The 20,461-nt window shown below is 38.0% G+C and overlaps 1 protein-coding gene across 6 annotated transcripts in view; it reads right to left on the minus strand.

The window, feature by feature from the left end:
* Nucleotides 1–20,461, minus strand: part of ulk4 (unc-51 like kinase 4) — a 72,452-nt gene that overhangs the window by 37,935 nt on the left and 14,056 nt on the right. For all 6 annotated transcript variants that reach the window (XM_026293512.1, XM_026293511.1, XM_026293508.1 and 3 more), the window contains 5 exons: nucleotides 18,084–18,191; nucleotides 13,406–13,489; nucleotides 4,083–4,244; nucleotides 3,512–3,697; nucleotides 1,924–2,051 (listed from right to left, as the gene is read on the minus strand). In XM_026293512.1, the coding sequence (XP_026149297.1) occupies nucleotides 1,924–2,051; nucleotides 3,512–3,697; nucleotides 4,083–4,244; nucleotides 13,406–13,489; nucleotides 18,084–18,191 (668 nt within the window). The remainder of the gene's footprint in view (nucleotides 1–1,923; nucleotides 2,052–3,511; nucleotides 3,698–4,082; nucleotides 4,245–13,405; nucleotides 13,490–18,083; nucleotides 18,192–20,461) is intronic.

Below are 20,461 nucleotides of genomic sequence, written 5' to 3' on the forward strand. Positions count from 1 at the left end.
AAACCCATAAGAAAAAGAGAGTACGACCATGTAAGGCAAGAAAGAAAGATATGTCAGTAATCTGAAATATCAAATGGGTATACACTACCAGAGGATGTGGGTGCATATATAATATACTGTGCCATATATATCATGCATATGCATCTTGATCATGAGGGATATGCATTCACAGATGCACTGGAAGTTAGTGTGGGGTGAAACAGAGGACAACTAGATAATGAACCATTTCAAGTTTCTGTAAAGTTAGAACATACAGTAGTGCACACATTTGTATTATCATTCCCATGGCTGCAGTGCTAATTAATGAAAAGGCTGCACTATCATGCCAACAGTCCCAGCGTTCTGCTCTAAATAATGGTCTTGGAATCTTTACCTCAGAATGCAAAACCTCTGCTTCAAGATAAATCAGCCCATAAAACATGCATGGCCAAAACAGCCGATTTAATAAATGTGGTAAATCTATAGTTTTATCTCATGCAATGTCAGCTGGGATCGGCTCCAGTCCCCACGGGACGCTGTACAGGATGAGAAGCAAATCTGATGGATGGATCTTTTACTCAGTTTGTTGTATGTCCCAACTAGACAGAAACAGCTGTTTGTCAGCAGCTCTTGATGTGCTGAAGGACCAAACTATCTTTACTAAGTTGACGAATATCCGAACTGTAACTGAATAACATTCATAGGTTGTGTGAGATCTATAAAGGAAACAGACAGCATTGACTGATTCTTATTTCCCCTTCTATTGCAGCAGTTAGGGGACTCTGCCTATAGTCAAAGCAGGCAGTTCAAAGTGACACTAAGAGCCCTGACCACTCATTACATATGCCATTTAAAAGTTCACAATATCTTAGCAGAGCAGAGTAAAAAAATTAATTAATTTTAAAAGATTTGGGAGGTCCCACGGTGTCACTGAGTCAGTGCAGTTCATAAAATGGAAGCTTTTCTGTCTCATGAACCAGGCAAATAAGTAGATGTCAAAAACCCTCTATATGGATTATCTTTTGGAGTGGACCACTGCACACCACCTAACCAGCATAAAATACTTTAAAAAAAAAAACAAAACTTAAAGGCATGTTCTCTAATGGTATATTTAAAGTTTTATTTTGGATAAAAAATTATTAATGTGCCATCTACTCTCACCAGCCATAAAGACAGCTAGCCACCCGGAATGCCAACTGGACTACTTTCACGGAGCTAGACATTGTGTAATGTACAACGTATATTTCTTCACAGTGAACAATATCACAAAAACAATGCAGAACACATTTTTGAATTTCCACCACATTTATGCTAAAGTCAGAATACAGTTTACGCTATAGTATAGATGGTTGAGATATAGCACACTACACTAGCTAGAACTAAATAACTAAAGTAGAATTGTAAGCTTTACTGGTCCAAATATCAGTAAAGCCAGTCAGTAAGAGATTACACTAAGTTATGTTGCAAGATAACAAACCACAATCAGGCAGCATTCATACATTATTACAGTATGATGAAAAAAGCACAATACTTATATCAACAGAATAAAATTATATTTCAAACTTGCAGCATCTGGCATAGCAGACAGAACACCTGCCTTTCAGCTTGTTACCTATTGCACAGCTGTATTGGGTAGTGGCAGAGTGTTGCTGTCTACTGAAGAGTATACAGTTATACTCTAACCTCAATATTTGTCACAATGCCTTAAAACAAATTCATCAAACTCTTAGTGCTGAGCATTAAAACCTGAGACATATGATTCAGTCAATTTTCATACGACCACACTCATAGTGTGTATGTGACCAAATGTGAGCTACTTTCCAGTTATTACTGTTGGTCAGAAAAATTCAAATGTACTGTAAATACAATTGAGCAAAACATGTCAATGCATATTACTAAGGGATGTGCAGGTCTCTGTGTGCATGTGCATGAGAGTGTATTTACCTGTGCTGACAGCAGTAAAGCAGCATGTGTGTGTTATCCTGTAATAGTATCAGTAGAAGTAGTAATGCTTTAGCTCTTGTTAATGTGGATGGACTCTCTAGACAGCGCAGCACCTTCAACACCAAATCCTACAAGACACAAACACATAAAAATAAAGTGAAAGACTTGCATGTTTCTGCTGGTGTACAGTCCAAGATATTAGGCTATATATGGAACACACTTTTCTATTAACACACATAGTACCATGTTTATGTGCCAACATTCCAGCTAACTAGGTTTTACTGCAATGTATCTAAATAATGCATACATAAATATTACAAATTATTTAACATTTTCTCTATGGTGTTTGAAAAAAAAAAAAAATTCTGAAAATGCATCAACTACCAGGCTAAAACTTAATCAGCTCAGACTCCATATTATCTCTCTCTCACACACACCACACAGACACACACAAACTTGTGTGCCTACAGCTACTTTAGCACCATTGACTGGTTGGGAAAATTTTTGACTAGCCGACACTCATTAGCATTATCATTATCACCAACAAAACACACTACTGACTGTGTGTGTGTGTGTGTGTGCGTGTGCGTGTATGTGTGAACTAATGCAAGAGAATGTGTATGTATGTGTCTGGGGCGACACACCAAGTTAATTAATTTCAAAGCCCATTAGTGTGGGGCTAGCTGATAAGTCCCTCCCCACTACCCAAAATGCTTTGCTGAAATAGAAGGCTGCAGCACACTCATTCAGCCAATTAGCCCAGATACTGACACACTCTACAAATTAGTGTATATGCATTCACTCACACACACAGTTACTGTCAGACATGCATGCACACAAACACACATACTAACTGACAGAGTTCTGTATAAACAAACTCTTGGACCGTCTGTCTTTGTGCCAAGGGAGGGATTGTGAGTGTGGAGGTAAGGGGAAGGAAGTAGGGGGTGAATGCATATCACTGTATAATTAGAGCAGAGTTGAAGTACTAAGTTTGTATTCTGGTGTTAAATTGGAAATGCTCAATGCAAATAAATTCAGTTCAGAGTCAATTACAAATGCTAGACTCCAAGTTAAAAACCTTCAAATCAATTTTTAGCCCCTCTGCCTTACTAAGATTAGCACTTCACATACGCACTAGATTGGCTGTCTCATGAAAAATTAAATAAGTAACTCCTGACAAATTAGCTTGTGCACAGCTCAACATTAGTTCATGAACTCTATGAAAAAAAAGAAAGCCAGGCAGAGAAAGAAAGAAAGAGACAGAGAGAAGTCAAGATTTTGAGAATGGAAGCCAGTTTTGTTTGTTCCTCATGTCACTGTTATCTAGCAGTGTTTAACCTCCATCCCTCAGTCCACATGTAAAAACATCTGGATTAGTAACATCCCCTACAAAAACTCAAATTCTCCTCAGATGTGATCTTACCATGAAAAGTTCTGAAAACTTCTCTTTAGCAATATAAATATGATATTAAAACAATACACTTGTGTGCCTCTGGGTTCTTAGACTACCTGGATGGATTTGGATTTAACATTTTTGCGGTATACTCAAATCCTAATGTGGGTATGCGAGACAGTATACATGTACCCTGCTTTGTGTGATGCGATGTGTTTGAATATGTGAGGCGACTAAGGCAGTGGCCATGGCAGTGAGCAAGTGCTGCTGGACCCTGGCCCCTGCTCCATCAACACCCTCCAAAATGGCTGCAGGGCCACATGTGTCAATCACCGCCAGAAAGACTGCTGGGACCACTCGAGTTAGCCTAGAAAGAGACTGGAGACACAAAGACAGATAAAGACATTCACAAACGGGTAATGTATGTCATTCACAAATTGTGCGTTACCTTTCCCTTGCAATGTTGCAAGGGAAAAGGAAAATTTTTCATCAGCAATCACAAAATACATGCACTTCATGAAGTTCAAACAGCAAAGTTTGCTAGTGCTTGCCCTGTGTTTCCAGCATGTTTGCAGTGTTTAACTTGAAAAGTATTTTTTCCATTTGTGAAAACTCCCTACCTATTTAATGTCAACTACTTGCACAAACTACACTGCTTTGGTTATCTGTCTTTTTGTAGAACCTATAAACATTGCTTGTGTAGGCATCTCTACACAGTTATGCATTCGTGACTGTGTATAAGTGTGTTTTTATATGAACTTACAGAGATGGCAGTGACTCTGACAGCTTCCACAGTGGAGTGAGTGAATAAGTACCAGAGGGCAGAGCCAATCTCTGTGGTAACCAGGTGGTGCGAGGGTCCAGAAACAGTGGCAGAGATGTTTTCTATGGCTTTTGCAGCCATGTGATGAACTATGGAATCATCCTGTAAAAAGACAAACACTGCTGAGTTACTGTATTTATATTCACTATGACAAAGTCATAAGTCATTTTAACAAGCAAATGGTTTTCAGATTAGTGACAAGCCCAATCTACAGTTCTTAATAGCAGAAAATAGGGAGTTTCATGATTTCTTACCATAGTAAAATTATATTATAGTGTTACACTACAATGCATTATACAAATGGCTTTACTTATGGTACTGGCAGCCCTCCTGACTGCACCTATAACAAAATAACACAACAAAAATGCTGACTATGCACTCTTGGAATTTTTGCCTAAAAATTATTCATACTATTTGAAATTTGATCATATATTTTTCCTTAATGGGAAGGGTCCAGAAGAAGCTGCACAAGAAGGATGCACACACACAACACACACATATATATGCACAGACACACGTCAGGCACCTGTATTTACCAAAGACCCTCTTGACACTCCAGAATGCTGTTGGGAAAATGTTTGGTTTATTGATGAAGGTTGCAGTGTTTGGGAAGAACGGACAGTACTATGTATGATGTAAAGGGGGCGGTACATATGATGTAAAGAGGGCACTACATTACTACATGAAAACATCATTCCAAAAGTGCAGGACTGTGAAGAGAGCATCATGATTGGGGCTGCTATCTTGCCTCTGGGCGCGAACAGCTTACCTTGATAACCTTGTCAGTTTATCAAGACATCTAACAGGTTAATGTCAGTATGTCCACCAGCTAAAGCTCAGAGGAAGTTAGATGAAAACAACAGAATGACTTGAGGCAAAAAAAACCTTCACTTTATCACATTTTATGAACAATTAATGGCAAAAACAAGGGAAGGCAGAGTTCATCTACTTTTCTGCCACTCTATTCAAAGATAAAATGCATCCTAGTAACAGCTCTGTGTCCAGAAAGCACATATTAACTGTTTAACAATTAATTGTGAACGACACATTTTCTGGTTTATTAAGTTACAAACTCAAAACTTGATTACTGAAAAATGTCCTACACAAGAAAACAGAAATGAACAAAGAACAAACTCAATCACAAACAAAATTAGATTAGCTTTGAGCATCACTTCAGTACAAAAAGGAGAGAGGCACTGCCAGGCGTATGTGTGTGAGTATATATGAGTTAGGGTGCAAGTGTTTGTGTGTATGTATGCTTATGTGTATTTTCTATGTGCACACACACACACGTCTTTGCTTGGATAGAGAATGCTTGCCTGTATTCAGACAATGGGGCCAGGCTAATGAAATCTCTGTGGCTGAGGAAATTAGTTTTTTCCAGGAAAGTCATTGTGGAGAAAGACAGGAAGTAGAACAGAAGTGATTGCCTCAGTCAGGTTATTATTGTGTTTCACTGTGTTACATCACTTAGACACCACTCTCCCTAGATATGAGATACAATAGTCTATTCATAAAACCAAGTTAACTATATTTTGTGGTAAAGGTTCATAACAGCTGAAACATTCATTTCACTATGGCAATTTATTATGGTAATTCTGAAAAGTTGTGTGGGTGATGGATAATGACATTATGTTATTACTTAATTGCTTAATTGTAATTGTGCATATTTCACACATAGCTGCACTGATTGCACACACATTTGTGTGCACTACATGCAATGCACAACATTAAAAAGATGAGACTCAAATTACATCAATATCTAACAAATAAAGTCCTTGTAAATTTGAAGTGGCTGTAGAAAAATTTTAGGTTTGCTCTAGTGTGGTCATCTTAAACTCATGGTATTTACAATGATCCCAAAAAGTTCTCTCAGGATTGCACAATATGTCCAGGCAGCATAATAGTCTTTTTTGCTGTCTGTGTGCTTACAATATTTAAGACAGTTCTGTGTTTGCCATAAGACATATAGAGCTTTTGCCATAAGACATATAGAGCTTTAGGGCGTCAGCTAAACACCCTAATTGTCTAAATGTAGCTGATGGGTTGCATTGCAAGCCTGTGATGGTTTTGTAATGTCTTTGTAAAATAAGTAAATAAATTAAAAATTATAGTAGGAATGGTTTGAGAAGTTTCTATAGATGTCAGATACACTTTTGCCATGAAAATATGTCAACATAGCTATCAAATTGGCAATAATTCAAACTGACCCTAGTGTGGCTATTATACATCAGAAGCTGACTGACAGTTCAGATTTTAAGATCTTTTTTTCCCTCATCAATTTCAATTGCAATTCTCAATCCCATCTTCCTGAACATATGAACTATGTAGCAGCAATACAATAAATAAACATACGGCACTGCAGAAACCTTATGTTCAGAACAAAATGAACCTTTTACAACTGATAAAACTGAAATTTAACAATGCATCAATGGTCAAGCTGTGATCTAGGGTTAGTGACATTTTATAGAAATTAGACACACATATTATTCAGCGACATGGGAACTATAATCATTACTGGTATTTTAAATAACCTACCTATTAATCCAATATAGGACATCACATTGTGTATTCAATACCAAGGGACCACGTAGCATGACAACATAATGAATCCTCTGGCACCCCTTCGGGAACCAGTAGAATGGTCTGTTCCAGCATTCCCTGGGCCATGCGGGCCAGATCACTAATGAGCCCACGGGGGAGCACCCACTGTCTGTGTGTTTAATAGACTGTAGCCCTGCCAGAAACTACACAGAGAACGAGAGCGAGTGGAAGACTGGAGGACAGAGAGAGAGAGATATCCTTACATGTGGTGAGAAACAAGTAGCTCATGCAAGAAACTCATCATTATGATGCAGAGAGAGAAATTCCGGAGACAGAGGAAAGAGCAAGTTATTCTCATTATAATTTCTCCCAGTATGAGAAACAAGTTCATCCTAGAAACACACTCACTATATTACACTCCATGTCCTACTTAAACCCCACAACTCCCAGAAAGTCAACTTTAGAGAAATGAAAATAATTTTTTTTACATTAGCTTTCCCAATAACTTTGGCTACAAGTTCATGTAAGTTTTGTATGTTACACCTGAGGATATGCCATGTTTGACCACAACTGATAAGAGACTATAAATTTTACATAACACAAATCAATTGACAGAATCACAGTCATTTTTTACACAGAGCTTCTTAGAAGCTAGCAGCATAAAGACATACTAAGATTAAATCACGAAAGGAACTTATAAGGAGCAAATAGTTAGCGGATGACTTAATAAAGGGGCAAGAGGAGGGGTACAACTTGGACAGGACACAGAGACAGAAGAACACTCATGCTCATATTTATACCAAGGCAATTTAGAGTTACCAAAAAACCCTACTCCAAACTGCATACAGTACCCAGAGAAATCCCACACTGACAGAAGAACATTCAAAATCCACTTGAGTGAAACTCCAACTCAGAACCATTTTGCAGTGAAGTGCTAACCTGTGTTACCAAATGCTGATGTTAAGCATGTGTAATGTTTTCCAATGTTTAGTTCAATATGTTAGCACGCAATCAAGCTAAGCATGCTAAATGAGCTTTGACAAAGGTCACAGAAGAAAAAGCACAGGCGTGATTAAAAAATATATATTTTTTGCTTTCTGTTTAGGTGAGTTAGGTCCAGATTCATGGTATATACCTTTTTCATAGCAGACATTTTTTACATGTCAATGTAGGAAAAGCACAGATTTAAGTGGTAATGTTCATGAAGGCTACATTCCCTTTATGCCAGCCCCCTTCAAGGTCCTGATATTCCACATACTTGTTGAGTCACATGGCTTAGTGGAAAGGTTAATGGAACTCAACTATTGTTAATACTGTTAGCTGCACCTGTGCCTTTCATAGAATGACAAGTCAAAATGTTGGCTGTGAAAAAGGGCTCTTGTGCAAGTTCATAAATTACTACTGACTTACAGGAATTCTCAAGAAAGATAGATTATGGTTTTAAAAACATTCATTCCCCAATTGTTTCATTAGGTTTCAACAGGACTGTTACTGGCAACTGCATTAAATTAAAAATCTCCCTCATTCTACAGTTAAGAACTGGCAAATATGATTTACACACCTTGAACCCCTGGCTAAAAAAGTTGGAAAGGCTACTGCTCTCAGATGAAAAGAGTTAAAAGACTTGCATCATCTTGTGTCGATCAGCGGATTAGTTTTACATCCCAACATGTTTGCACCTGGCCTCTAAGCCTTAAGTAGAAAAAGATATGAATCACAAAAACTACATCACATGACTTGACCTAAGGTTTGTATGCTTGCCTGTGTGTGCATAAGTGTGTGTTCACATGTCTGATGTGGTTTTTCTCTGTAATTAAAGTCCTTTAGAAGCCAGTGCACCTGGTTTTGAAAGAGCCCCTATAGCAGACACAGACACCATCTATTAGCCTCTCACAGCACATCTAACAGCACTAATAGCCACACTCAAAGAGAGGGATAGACTGTCTGATTAACAGACGAACAGACAGTGAGGCGTGAAGAAAGAGAAGAAGAGGGACAGAACAGCAGTAAAGAGCAACAAGTACAAGTGTTAACATGCACATGGGAAAAAGATGTGAACTAAAAGGCAAACTAGCAGACATCACAAGGAGACAAAAAGATAAAGAAGACACACACTGCCAAGGCAGAGACAAAATGCAATCGGGTGGGAAAGTGGACTGAAAGGTACACAGATGGCCAGTGTTGTCATCTATTAACCGTTCCTCTCTTTTCTGTTCAAAAAAAATTGTGACACTCATTTTTTAAAAATGTGTTAATACAACATGGTAACTTTATGACGTTATATTACAAAATGGCTTGTACTTAGAGCATGTATGTCTGATAGATGACTGCACATGGACTGGTCATTCTATGTTAGAAACACAAGGGCAGGACCCATGGCTCTCTTATAGGGTCCCCCTTCTGTTCTCCTCTCCTTTGTGGAAGATTGTGATAAATCATTAATAAGCTCACCACTGCTGTGTGTGTGTATGGATGCATGTGTGTGTGTGTGTGTGTGTGTGTGTGTGTGTGTAACAGGGATTTCTGCTATCTGCCCCCTGGCTTTTATCACTCTAACAAACACACCCACACCCACACGCACACGCACATTTTTCATCACAGGCAGCAGAAGCATCATCTTGTTCAGGCTCATAAATAATTTCCTGTAGCTCAAGTCTGGCCTGGAAACCTGCCTTTCACTCCATGCCATCCACTCTCCCTATCCAAGTACAACTTTCTTTTTCCTCCGACTCCCTGCCATCTCTTCCCTTCTCCCACAACACTGATCGTCCTCTCTCTTCCGCTCTGTCACTCATCTCCCTCTCCACTAGTAAGACCCCCATGCTCTCTTTGTGCCCAACCCCCCCCCCCCACCCAATCCATCCCTTGTATAACCATTTCTATCCCTCTATCCAGTGCTTTACTTGTAAATGAGAAAAACTCAGGCAGTGGAGGGGGCTGGGGTGATCCAGTGGGTCAGAAAATGCATCAAAACCAAACTGCCTGGAGCACGTTAGACAGGGTCTTGCTGCTGTATCTCAATGCTGTCATTCAAAAAATTGTGTGTGGCACTGTATTTACATTTAACACACTGGTAGACAATTTACTTATCTAAGAAGGACTACTAAAAAAATTCATTACTAATAATTAGACACACTGTTGAAGGAATAAAACAAGGATGCAACTGGTCACTTATCAAATTAGACAATATAGGTTCATGCACAAAAATAATTTGAAGTTTTACTCTGCTCTTGGAATCTTGAGGACTGCTTTGGGATTTAGTAAGGCCATGGCAAACTGTTACTAACTTTACACCCCCTACAGTCTGTAGCAGTTAACAAATACTTCATTTTCATCTCTGCAAGGTCAAGTGAAATCCAACAGAGAACTCAATCAATGTTTCTGAATTTTAAAAGACCCTGGACTGATCTTTGGAGGACAGATAACCAGCTCAAATATTTTATTTAAAGCCACACTAATCAATATGTCTATATTAACAATGGATATGTACACTGTGTAATGTGAAGGGTTCTGCCCATTGTGACGAACCCACAGCAAATTATCATCCAGTTCTCAATTAGATGTAGCATTTTAGCTCTTGACTTGATTTAAAGGGAAGTCAAAAAATGCAGAAGACCTCTTAAAACAATTTAAACTGAATGACAAGATAAAAGCAGCACACCAAATATGCCATTTGAGTCGTGGCAACTGGACTTCTAGTTTTTAGGTTTCACTACTCACCCAAGTAGCTTATGAAGCTACTTGGGTGAGTTGCCATGACTGAACCTCTAGTTAACTTCACCTGACGACTGAGAATCTTCACAGACTTGTCTAGTTTGATGCTGCTGCTTTTATCATTTAAACCAGGGGTGAGTAACCCATGTTCCTCAGGGGGCTCTGCTGTGCATGTTTTTCTTTTTAACTATCCCTGCCCTGTCCACTGATGTTTACCTGGGTCAAGTGTGTTCAGTTCACTTTGTCTCTCCCTTTTCCACCATCATCTAAGATGGCATCGTCAGGCTTCTGATTGGCTGAACACATCTGATCCAAGTACTCAGCAGCGAGCAGAGCAGCTATGGTTGGAAAACAAGCAGGACAGTGGCCCTTGAAGAACATGGGTTGCCTAACCCTGATTTAAACTACTAGAACATATGACAGAAACATTCACTTTGTTTTAGAGCAGAATTGTAAGATGGATATGAATTTATTTATGCTTTCCTGTTTCTTTTTTTCTTTTTTTAAAAATGTCAACACACAGCAGGAATTAAAAACCACTTACATGTTTAGTAGAGCCTAGTGGATACTGGATTCTTGAAACTAATCGAAATATTTTACTGTGTAACAAATCTAATACTAATTGTGATTTGGCGCTAAACAAAACTGACCCGAATACTAACAAACAACATACAACAAATTTTCACTGGAATCCCTCAGAATTCCTTTTCAAAAAAAATGTGCAATGACAACAGTATTTCTACATTAATCAAGCACATGGAATTATTGGCTAGCACAGAGTATGGTGATACAGATGTCTGTTGTCAGCCAGAATGAGATGATTAATTGTTCCAGCCAAACATCTTAAAAACAATACAAGGGCATAGGTTTAGTTTCAGAATTTCTTCAACCACTGAAAAAGACTCAGCATAGACCTACTATACATGTATTTTATGTTATAAATACTGAAAGTCAACACAAATTCCAAACACAAATTTTCTCTGTTTTGCCCTCATAGCTAATTTCAGGAAGCTGAATGCATCAGTTGTCTTTTGGGAGGTCTGTCTCACCTGTTCATGTCTGATGAGTTCCTGCTCTGAACAGAAAGTGGCATGGGGAAATTCCTGAGTACAACCTGAAATGTGTGTTGCTGGAAACTTGATAATGTAGTGTTTAGTTGCAGATACTGGAGCTAGTGAGCAAAACACTACAACATGCTAGCTAGGAGAAGCAAGCCATAATATCTGCCCATTTCCAGGTTGCTAACTGGACTAGTTACAGAAACAATTTGTCAGGCAGTTTATTTTGCACGTTCCAACACACTCCTCTCTATTTGTCTTTCTGGCTCTTTATTCTATCAAAGGTCAGTGGTGGTCAAAGGTCAAGCCTTTAATTATTCTCCAATTTTCACCCTAGCCCAACCTTTCCAAAATACCTGGATGGATTTTCTATGGGATAAAATTCAGTAGCAGTTTTTGCATTGTAATACAAGTAAATGAACTGATGAATGGTTACTGGCTTGATCGCACCCTGAAAGAGATAAGGATTTTTCCTGCATTCCCAAAATGTTTCATATATTAGACATTTCGGTATTAGAACTACTACATCTAACTCTGAACTATACGACTGTCTGTGGAAATGTACTAGTGCAGTGTGACCACCTTGTTAACTCTAGGAAATGTGATGCCCAAGAGACACAGTTAGACTATTTAGACAGCTCTGTAATATAATAGTAAATATACTTGTGCATCCATGGGAAAAACAGCCAGTGAAGAAGAGGCAGGGTTAAGAGAGGGAGGGGAGAAGAGGGGAGAGGAAGACATAGAAAGAGGGAGGTAGGTTGGGTCGAAGAATGAATGTCTGGTCCCTAAGGCTGCATGTGTGCAGTGTGCATGTGTGTAGTGTGCATGTGTGCCTGTTTCTGTCAACGTACTCTCACAGCTCAATAATGATAAATAAGTCAACCTCCTCTCCCCTCCCCTCCAACCCCTTACTTCTCCTGTCACACATACACCTCATCTGTACATGTACCCCCCAGTACAGTCCCGGTGGTAATGAAGCAACAGTAGGTACTAGCTGACAACTGTGCAGGCCAGAGTTTCTAAATTCATTCTGCTATAGTGGGACACCACAGTAAGACCCCTTCTACCTCAGAGACAAAACAACATCCGACCCTGCCTACCTGTCCACTATCAGTCTCCCTATGCACCATCATTTTCCTCAAACAGCAGCAAAGTTTCACCATGTAAGAACACTACAAAAAAAAAAAAAAAAAATCACTACATCTTAGGATATGAGTTGGAAGCTGAATACAATTTCATTCAAACACATGCAAAGCAAAACTTAAACAAGTAGAGGCATTGTTAAAACCTCACATTTAACAAATTGAGGAAATAGAGGCACTTATTGCTGAAAATAAGCAGCATAGGGTCCAAACCATGATAAAGACAAGGTCAACCTCTATTTGTCTGTAGCATGACGCAACACTGAGCATATTTTTAGATTCATCACTTGAGACATATGGGTCATTTTGTTATGATACAGTATTGTATCAGCCAAAGTCATAATTTATCATTTGACTTTATGTGACAGACTAATATAAGATATAATTAAATAGAAAATGAGATGAGACAGAAGAAGCCAGCAAAAAGAAAAGTGCTCTCTTATACTTCTGCATGTGCTTCTGCTGTATCTACTGTATGTTTGAGTCTGGAGGGTCCTAATTGCTGCTGAGGTCAGGCTGCTGAGCAGTAAAGGGTTGTGTTTGATGCAGGTAAGAGTGTGTGTGCACACATGTGTGTGTGTGTGTGTGAGAGACTGTTCTGCATGCCCTTGACTTGCAGCTGGCAAACAACGCTTAAGGCCCCCACAGCTGCCTCATCATTACTGTTCACAGGGATCCCCTGCCACATACTTGCGAATACATACACACATACTTACAGGCACACAGTGAGAGAGAGTTAGTCACAGCTACACAGGCACAGACACAAAAACAGACACACGCAGACATACACAGAGACACTCACCCCTTCCCGCAGGCTCCTCATTAAGCCAGTGTAGGCGGCAGCAGGAACGAACCATAGTCCCTCTGGGGAGCCTCTCTTCTCTTCCTGATAGAGAGGCATAGAAAAGACAGGGAGAGAGGGTGAGAGGAGAGAGGAAGAGGGGGAATGGTATGGATTGGGGGGTAGGGGCAGTGGAGGAGTAGAGTGGGAGTAAGAGAAAGGCAGTGAGATAATGTGGAGAAGATGTAAGTAGAGAGGAGTGAGGAAAAGGGCATTATGGGCCAAGCTGGGGGGGGAGAAAGGGAGCAAGAGGAGTCATGACATCTTGATTACATGGTAGTGGTCTGTGTATCACCATGTTTTCATAACTATTTAAATTCTGTTGATTTTTTAAAAATATTTTTAGATTATACTGTAGATGTTTTCTTTAATTCTGCTTGTTTTGCTTATATTCTCATATTCTGCTTATATTCTGTGTGCATGAAAACTTTAATTTAAAATGCACAAAACTGCAATTAACAAGTAGGCTACTCTCTCTTTTCACTAAATCTCTTAAATACTTTAATAATCTATAAATCTTAGTCTATAAATACCTATTATGATGTCCCATTAATTTTGAGACTTTTGACCAAACATGATCTTGAGAAAATTATTCATGCCTTTGTCACATCCCGTTTGGTCTACTATAATGCTCTCTTTTCTGGAGTCACACAATCCACTATTTTCAGACTTTAGTTAGTCCAAAACACTTTTAACCTCTACTCCCAAATTCATGAGCTTTCACCCTGTTCCCGAGACCTCTGCATTGGCCTCCAGTTTCTTTTAGGACTGATTTTAAGATCTCATTAGTTTTCTAAGATTTACATGGACTAGGCCCCTCTTATCTGACTGAAATCCTCAATCTCCATCAGCCAAAGACCTTTGAGGATCTCTAATCAACCATTTTTAGACGTACCTAGGACTTGATCAAAATGGGGAGACCAAGCTTTTACAGATTATGGAACTTTCCACCTTTTCAAATTAAATTAACTACTAACAGTGCTTATATAACCTGTGAAAAACATTCTTTTTTTTAGTAAGGCATTTAGGTCTGGTTTTTAAGTTTTACCTTTTACTCTGTACTTTCTCGTCACTTTTTTATATTGTGAAGCACTTTAATGTGTGCTGTTTTAAATGTGCTGTATAAATAAACTTTAATTTTGATTATTCATCAAAACCTTCATTTTTTTAACCAATTATTCTAACATTTATTTGATAATGAATTAGTATACGTTGTTTCTTAGCAAAATATGATACATATACAGTCATGTCAGCATCTCTTATATTCCACAAAACTGATTATTTTAACCAATATTTTTATCATGAAACAATGCTCTCTTCTATACTACTGTGCTAGGCTCTAGGCTATATATAACCTTGAGGATAAAAACAGCACTGGGGGGGTATAGCTAATCGTTGTCATTGACTGCTGCTGGGGAAGAAGAGAGAAGTGAAGCAGATGATTTTACCTGGGGACACTTAAAAGGCCGTTCCAAATTATTCAAATAAAACAGTTTCTCCTACCATTAGTAGGCAAAGTGGGTCCACCTATCAGAATTGGTTCACATATGTGTAGGATTTGTGTTGTAAAGATGAAATTAACTACCACAGATGATGTTCAAAGAACTTAAAGCTATTATGTATCAGTGTAAATGTTTAAAATGTAAATGCTGTAAATGATGCCTCAATGAATGAAACTAATATGACCCTCAAGGGTGTGTGTGCAATGGTCATGTAAACACGTTATTATTGTGGTCAGGTACTAGCCTATTTTAGGAAACATTTTCTCTATCACTGTACTCATCATACAGGAACAATCTGAAACTTTTTATTTCACTTTTTATTTTCCTTGAATCTATCAGTCCAAAGTGCAACAAATGTACAGTATGACATATATATATGTATACTGGTAAGTTAGATCTAACCTTGATAATAGAGGGAGCTACGGACCTGATCACTGGCACTGACCACCTATCAAGCAGCCAATCTGCCAGGTCACCAAGGGACTCTTAAAAGGCTTGGTACAAATTAAATAACTCCTTGGCTTTTAGAGCCAAAGATTCTTTGACACTGATGTTGAAACACTGAACTCTTAAGTTCATGCTAAAATGAGAGACATGTCTGACACAGAAACCTGCACAGTGAATAAAGATGTATTAACGACAAAATACATGTTTTAGAAATTTTTCCCAAATTAATTCAAAACTAAAAAACAAAATCTCCTATTAAACTTTCTTAGAGTCATACCATTCATATTAAAAATCTATTGGAGAGTCTGGTTGTTAGAGATTTAGCAGGGACATACTTGCATATGCAGTCGGAAAGTTTATGAAACTATAAACAAAATTATAAGCAATGTGACCTCTGCTTTAGGTGTTGGTTTATATATGAGCTATAATTGTATTATACACTGCTTGGATAGACCTAACAACAAAACATGCAATTATGCATGCAATTTTTTTTTTCTGTAGCAGAGCCAAAAAAAAAAAAAAAAAAAAAAAAGCTTGAATTTTTTGTTTTAATAGGTGACATGTCTGGAGATTCTCAGTTGTCCAGGTGAAGTTATCTAGAAGTTGAGTCAGGGCAACTGGACTTCTGGATTTTAGGTTGAAACGTTTCACTACTCATCTGAGTACCTTCATCAGTCTAAGAGAAAGCTGGTAAGGAGTCTCGAATTTATCCTTCAGGTTGGTTAAACTCCCCCCCTAGCCCAAATAGGCTCATTAGGTGAGCTATGCAAATCGGGTGAGAGTCATTAGATCCACACTGCTAAGTTGGTATCACTTCACACCTGCCCTGAATAGGCTTGTTATGGTAGAATCATGTGACCTGCATGGGGGAGGAGGTCAGAAAAAAACCCACACAGGTGGTGGGAGAGTATCCAAACACCACACCGAAATGTCCGTGGGCTCAAACCCAAAATCTTGTTGCTGTGAGGTGACTAAATGCTAAAGACTGCTTCACTTTGTGTATCACTGAAAACAAGAATGCCCATTTTTTTGTTGAAATATAATATGGATGGCTTGATGGACAAATTTTTCAAAAATGTCCTGCAAAAAGAGAAAGAAAATTGCAGTCCATTAGATACATTACATATGCAGTACACTTTTAAGGTCGTGTTTTAGCAGTGTGGGAAAATCTTGATTTTCTGAGGGGGGGAGTGAAATTAGTAAATGATCGTGTTTTTTCTTAAGACCATGCTGGCATTAATGGTAAAACACTTCCTATTGCAGAAGCTGAAAAATCAATTTATTGAAAGCTCCTACAGGACACTGATGAGATTTTCCATGGCTTTAAGAAAGTAATAAGCGTAGTGAGGCAGAACGTTCAATCATGTAAATAAAAATCTTACACTTAATCGACTTGCCCGGATAGATTGAGGTTAACCAGGCAAACTGTGATCACCTTTCCTAATCAAGTCAAATGAGGCCTCTTCCACTTTCCTCTTTGAATTTTCAGAACTTGTGGTCAATTTGCATTTAATTCAGTTTAGTCAGCATATAAATTTAAACTGCATTACTTAATGACTTTCATTCAATTTACTCAAGTCTTTCTCACAATAGTAATAAGAAAATGTCTTTTGAACTTTCTTGCATCTGGCATCAGTATTGTCCTACATCTTTCTGATTCATTAACACAAAAGAAAGGAGTCATTCCACATTTCCTAAGAGTTGGGAAAATAAACTTTTCCCTGCCAAATAATTTTTCATTATCTACATTCAAAAAGTCATCTCTTTGGGGCAATCTCACAGTCTATATAGTATGAACCTTTCACATGTAGACACACTTGCACATTTGCAGACCAAACTAGAGATAAGCAACTTTACAGTTTACTAGCCTGTACTGTTGTACTTGTTTTTTGATTATATCATTAGTAGATCTAGTATGTAATAGTAGGCCTCAGCTACACTAAGTACAGTCTAAGATTTAATTAATGACCCTGACACACTACAGGATGTTGATGAAATCAAACATTGATTGGAACCAGCAGTCTCTGAGACGCCCAGATAGCAGGTTTTAAGTTCTGACTCCTGCTTAAGAGCCTTACAAAACAGTAAAATGATCAATTCAACTGCCAAAACTACATTAATAACAAGGAGTCAAAACTACTTTCCACAACATTTGGTACAATGAGTGCCTCAGAAAAGGCCAAACTGTGCTCAGAGTGGCTTTTTGGTAATATTTCACAACTACTCTGTGTTATATCACTGTGGAGAGAAAATGTATATCTATGAAACTGTAAAAGAGATTGCATACTCACATGTTTACAGGAGCAACAGAATTTGCAGAGTTCTGTTTTGTCACCACACCTCTGCATTTCTTTGAATCTTTTGTTTCATTTTATAACTACAGTCAGTGAGGTGGATTTTCACATACAACAGTAAAGTCTTATACCAAAAACCTCAAACATCCCAGCTGAATTCAGATCTGAAACCATTATCAAATATCACAGTCCGCCCTCTGTATCATTATGTCTACTAAAAGCTGAAATAGCTTAAAAATATATATATATAAATTAAGAAGTCAGATAAAAAAAACATTGCTGGTGACAAAACCACTGCAATCAGTGCCATTTGAGTTCATGCAAGTCAGTGTATATGTGCCCATTTCCTACTTATATAGTGTATGCTTGGCTATATCCCTGTTGATTTCTGTCTACCTGAGAGGCAATGAGGTAGAGGAACTCCCCAAGTGGTGGCAGCAGCAACTGTTTTATTTTATTGTTCCTCAGATTATCCCTCAACAGATCTGTCAGTGTGGACACAGCCTGTAAAAAGAGAACAGAGGGAGATACAGTCTTGTAATTTTTATTGCTGCAAATTAAACTAAGCAGAAGCACATCTAGAAAACTAGGATCTACAAAACTGGCATTTATGACAACAAACTAAACCAGGGTTTAACAGTTTAACTGAGTTTTAACAATATTTAACAATTCTAGGTATAAATTATAATTTTACAAAGGTAGATTTCCTTAGGAGCCCATAATTAATACATTTGTTCCATCTGCCAAAAGGCACTCAATGGATCATTTTAATTTGTGTAAGCCATCTTACTAACTGATCTTGTTTTTCAGATAACCAGTTTAACAAACAGCTTTCTGTAGATTTCCTAAATCTGATTAATGAAAAATGTCCTGTTAATATACCTCCAGATACTACAGCTAGACTAATAATTCTAACAACAGAAACAAGTTTATCGCTGATATAACAATATAAGTGTTTTGGCTGATAAAAATGGCAAATTATGTTTGTATAGACTAAAATATTCAATAGGTACATTAAAAAAATGAGGGGGCACATATAAAGATTTGTCATGTGTTTGATTTTAAAATTTCTGTAGGCCAACATATCACATTTTCTTAAATCCTCAAATATCAATATCAGTACCAACTTCAAAAACCTTATACTGTTCAGGCTATAACAGAAACCATATTTCTTATCAAGTTTATATTGGATTTTTGTAAGAATGTACTTGCAGGATGGAGACTCCATTTGGGAAAAGTACTACTATGGCATTAGTGTGCAGGTGTAAGAGACCGGTAGCAATGCACCCTTATTCAAAATAATTAAACCCCAAAGTCCAACTAAAAGTTTGACTGATACGAAAATGACAGTAGCTTCTATAGGTCTTAATTTCTACAGCTAAACTGTTTGCTATTTTCATCACATTTATTAAGTTAGGCCTCTCACAGCTGGTCAAAAACCATAATCAAAAGTATTTTATTTAAGTGAAAAAACTGCAAAAAATCTTTTTTTACATCCAGTATCATATATTGGAAAATGAGGAGGAAAAAGGGAGGATGAAACAAGAGTAGAACAGAAGAGGAAGCATAAACCAGAAAGTTATAGAATTTAAAAAGATAATAGAGAAAAAAGTGGGAGAAAGAGCATATAAAAGAGAAAGATATGAGCAACAACATGACTAAAAAACACTTGAATGCAAACATGTACACACAGACGCACAGTTAAGAATATGCAGAGAAAGGCTTGCTGGCTGGCTGCTTCCTGGCATTAAAATTACTGCCAGCTTCCCTCCTCTGTGATCTGATGCAAGTTCACAAGACCCTCACTCCTCTGTCTGTCTTCTCCACTTTTTCTTTTTCTCTGTTCTGTTTTTCTCTACTGCCTCTTCTACCTTTCTCTTCCTGCCCTACTTTGACTTCTCCTCCATGTATGTTATTTATCTCACACTCACCTACAGCTTTCTCACACTTGGTTTCACTCTCTCTCTCATTTTCTGTCTTAATTTCTCATTGTCTCACTGTAGGTTGAAAAGTGGTAAATCTTTTTGTCATATTCTCTCTCAACATGTCTTTCCATTTCCCCAAAGAGTTATTTTCTTTTGTTTTTGCCCAAGAACCATGGTGTATTTTTGTGCGGTGGCATCTATTTGCATTGTATGGTATCAGTTTACCACTGGAATCCTGGCTAGGACTGACAAAGACAAGAGGCAGTATGTTTTAGTTTACCCAATTTAAACTTTTTATATTTAAACTCCTCTCTTGTGTCACTTAACCTAATGTGTTAATGGTACATATTTGCTATTAAAATCTGTCTTTGGATTATTACCCATTTATCACACTGTTGGGGTATGTAGGCAATAACTTGTCTTCTCTCTCATTCACTTTCTGAGTTGAACCCGCTAATAACATGAAATGGCGCATTTAGATTCTGGGATGTGCTTTAAACTGGTTACTCAGCTGCTCTGGAAAGAGATTGCTGAAAGGCACCACTGTGCAACCCGCCAGAGTGGGAAAGCAAAAAAGCGCATGCACACGTGGTCACGCACACACACTCACACTCACACATGTGCATGCATAAAGAGACACACATACACACAAAACTATTTCCTCCAGAAAACATTATCATCTCAGCATTGACAGTCCCTCAGATCAAAAAACTCACATGAATGCACACACAGAATACACAAACATATGCACTCAATTAACATGTATAAACCACACTCATTTAGTGGCACAGAGATTAAAAAGTCATCCCAATTTAGCACACATTTTACAAACACATGCACAAATATGAA

This window comes from Mastacembelus armatus, chromosome 16 (assembly GCF_900324485.2).
Source record: "Mastacembelus armatus chromosome 16, fMasArm1.2, whole genome shotgun sequence".
Taxonomy (NCBI): Eukaryota; Metazoa; Chordata; class Actinopteri; order Synbranchiformes; family Mastacembelidae; genus Mastacembelus; species Mastacembelus armatus.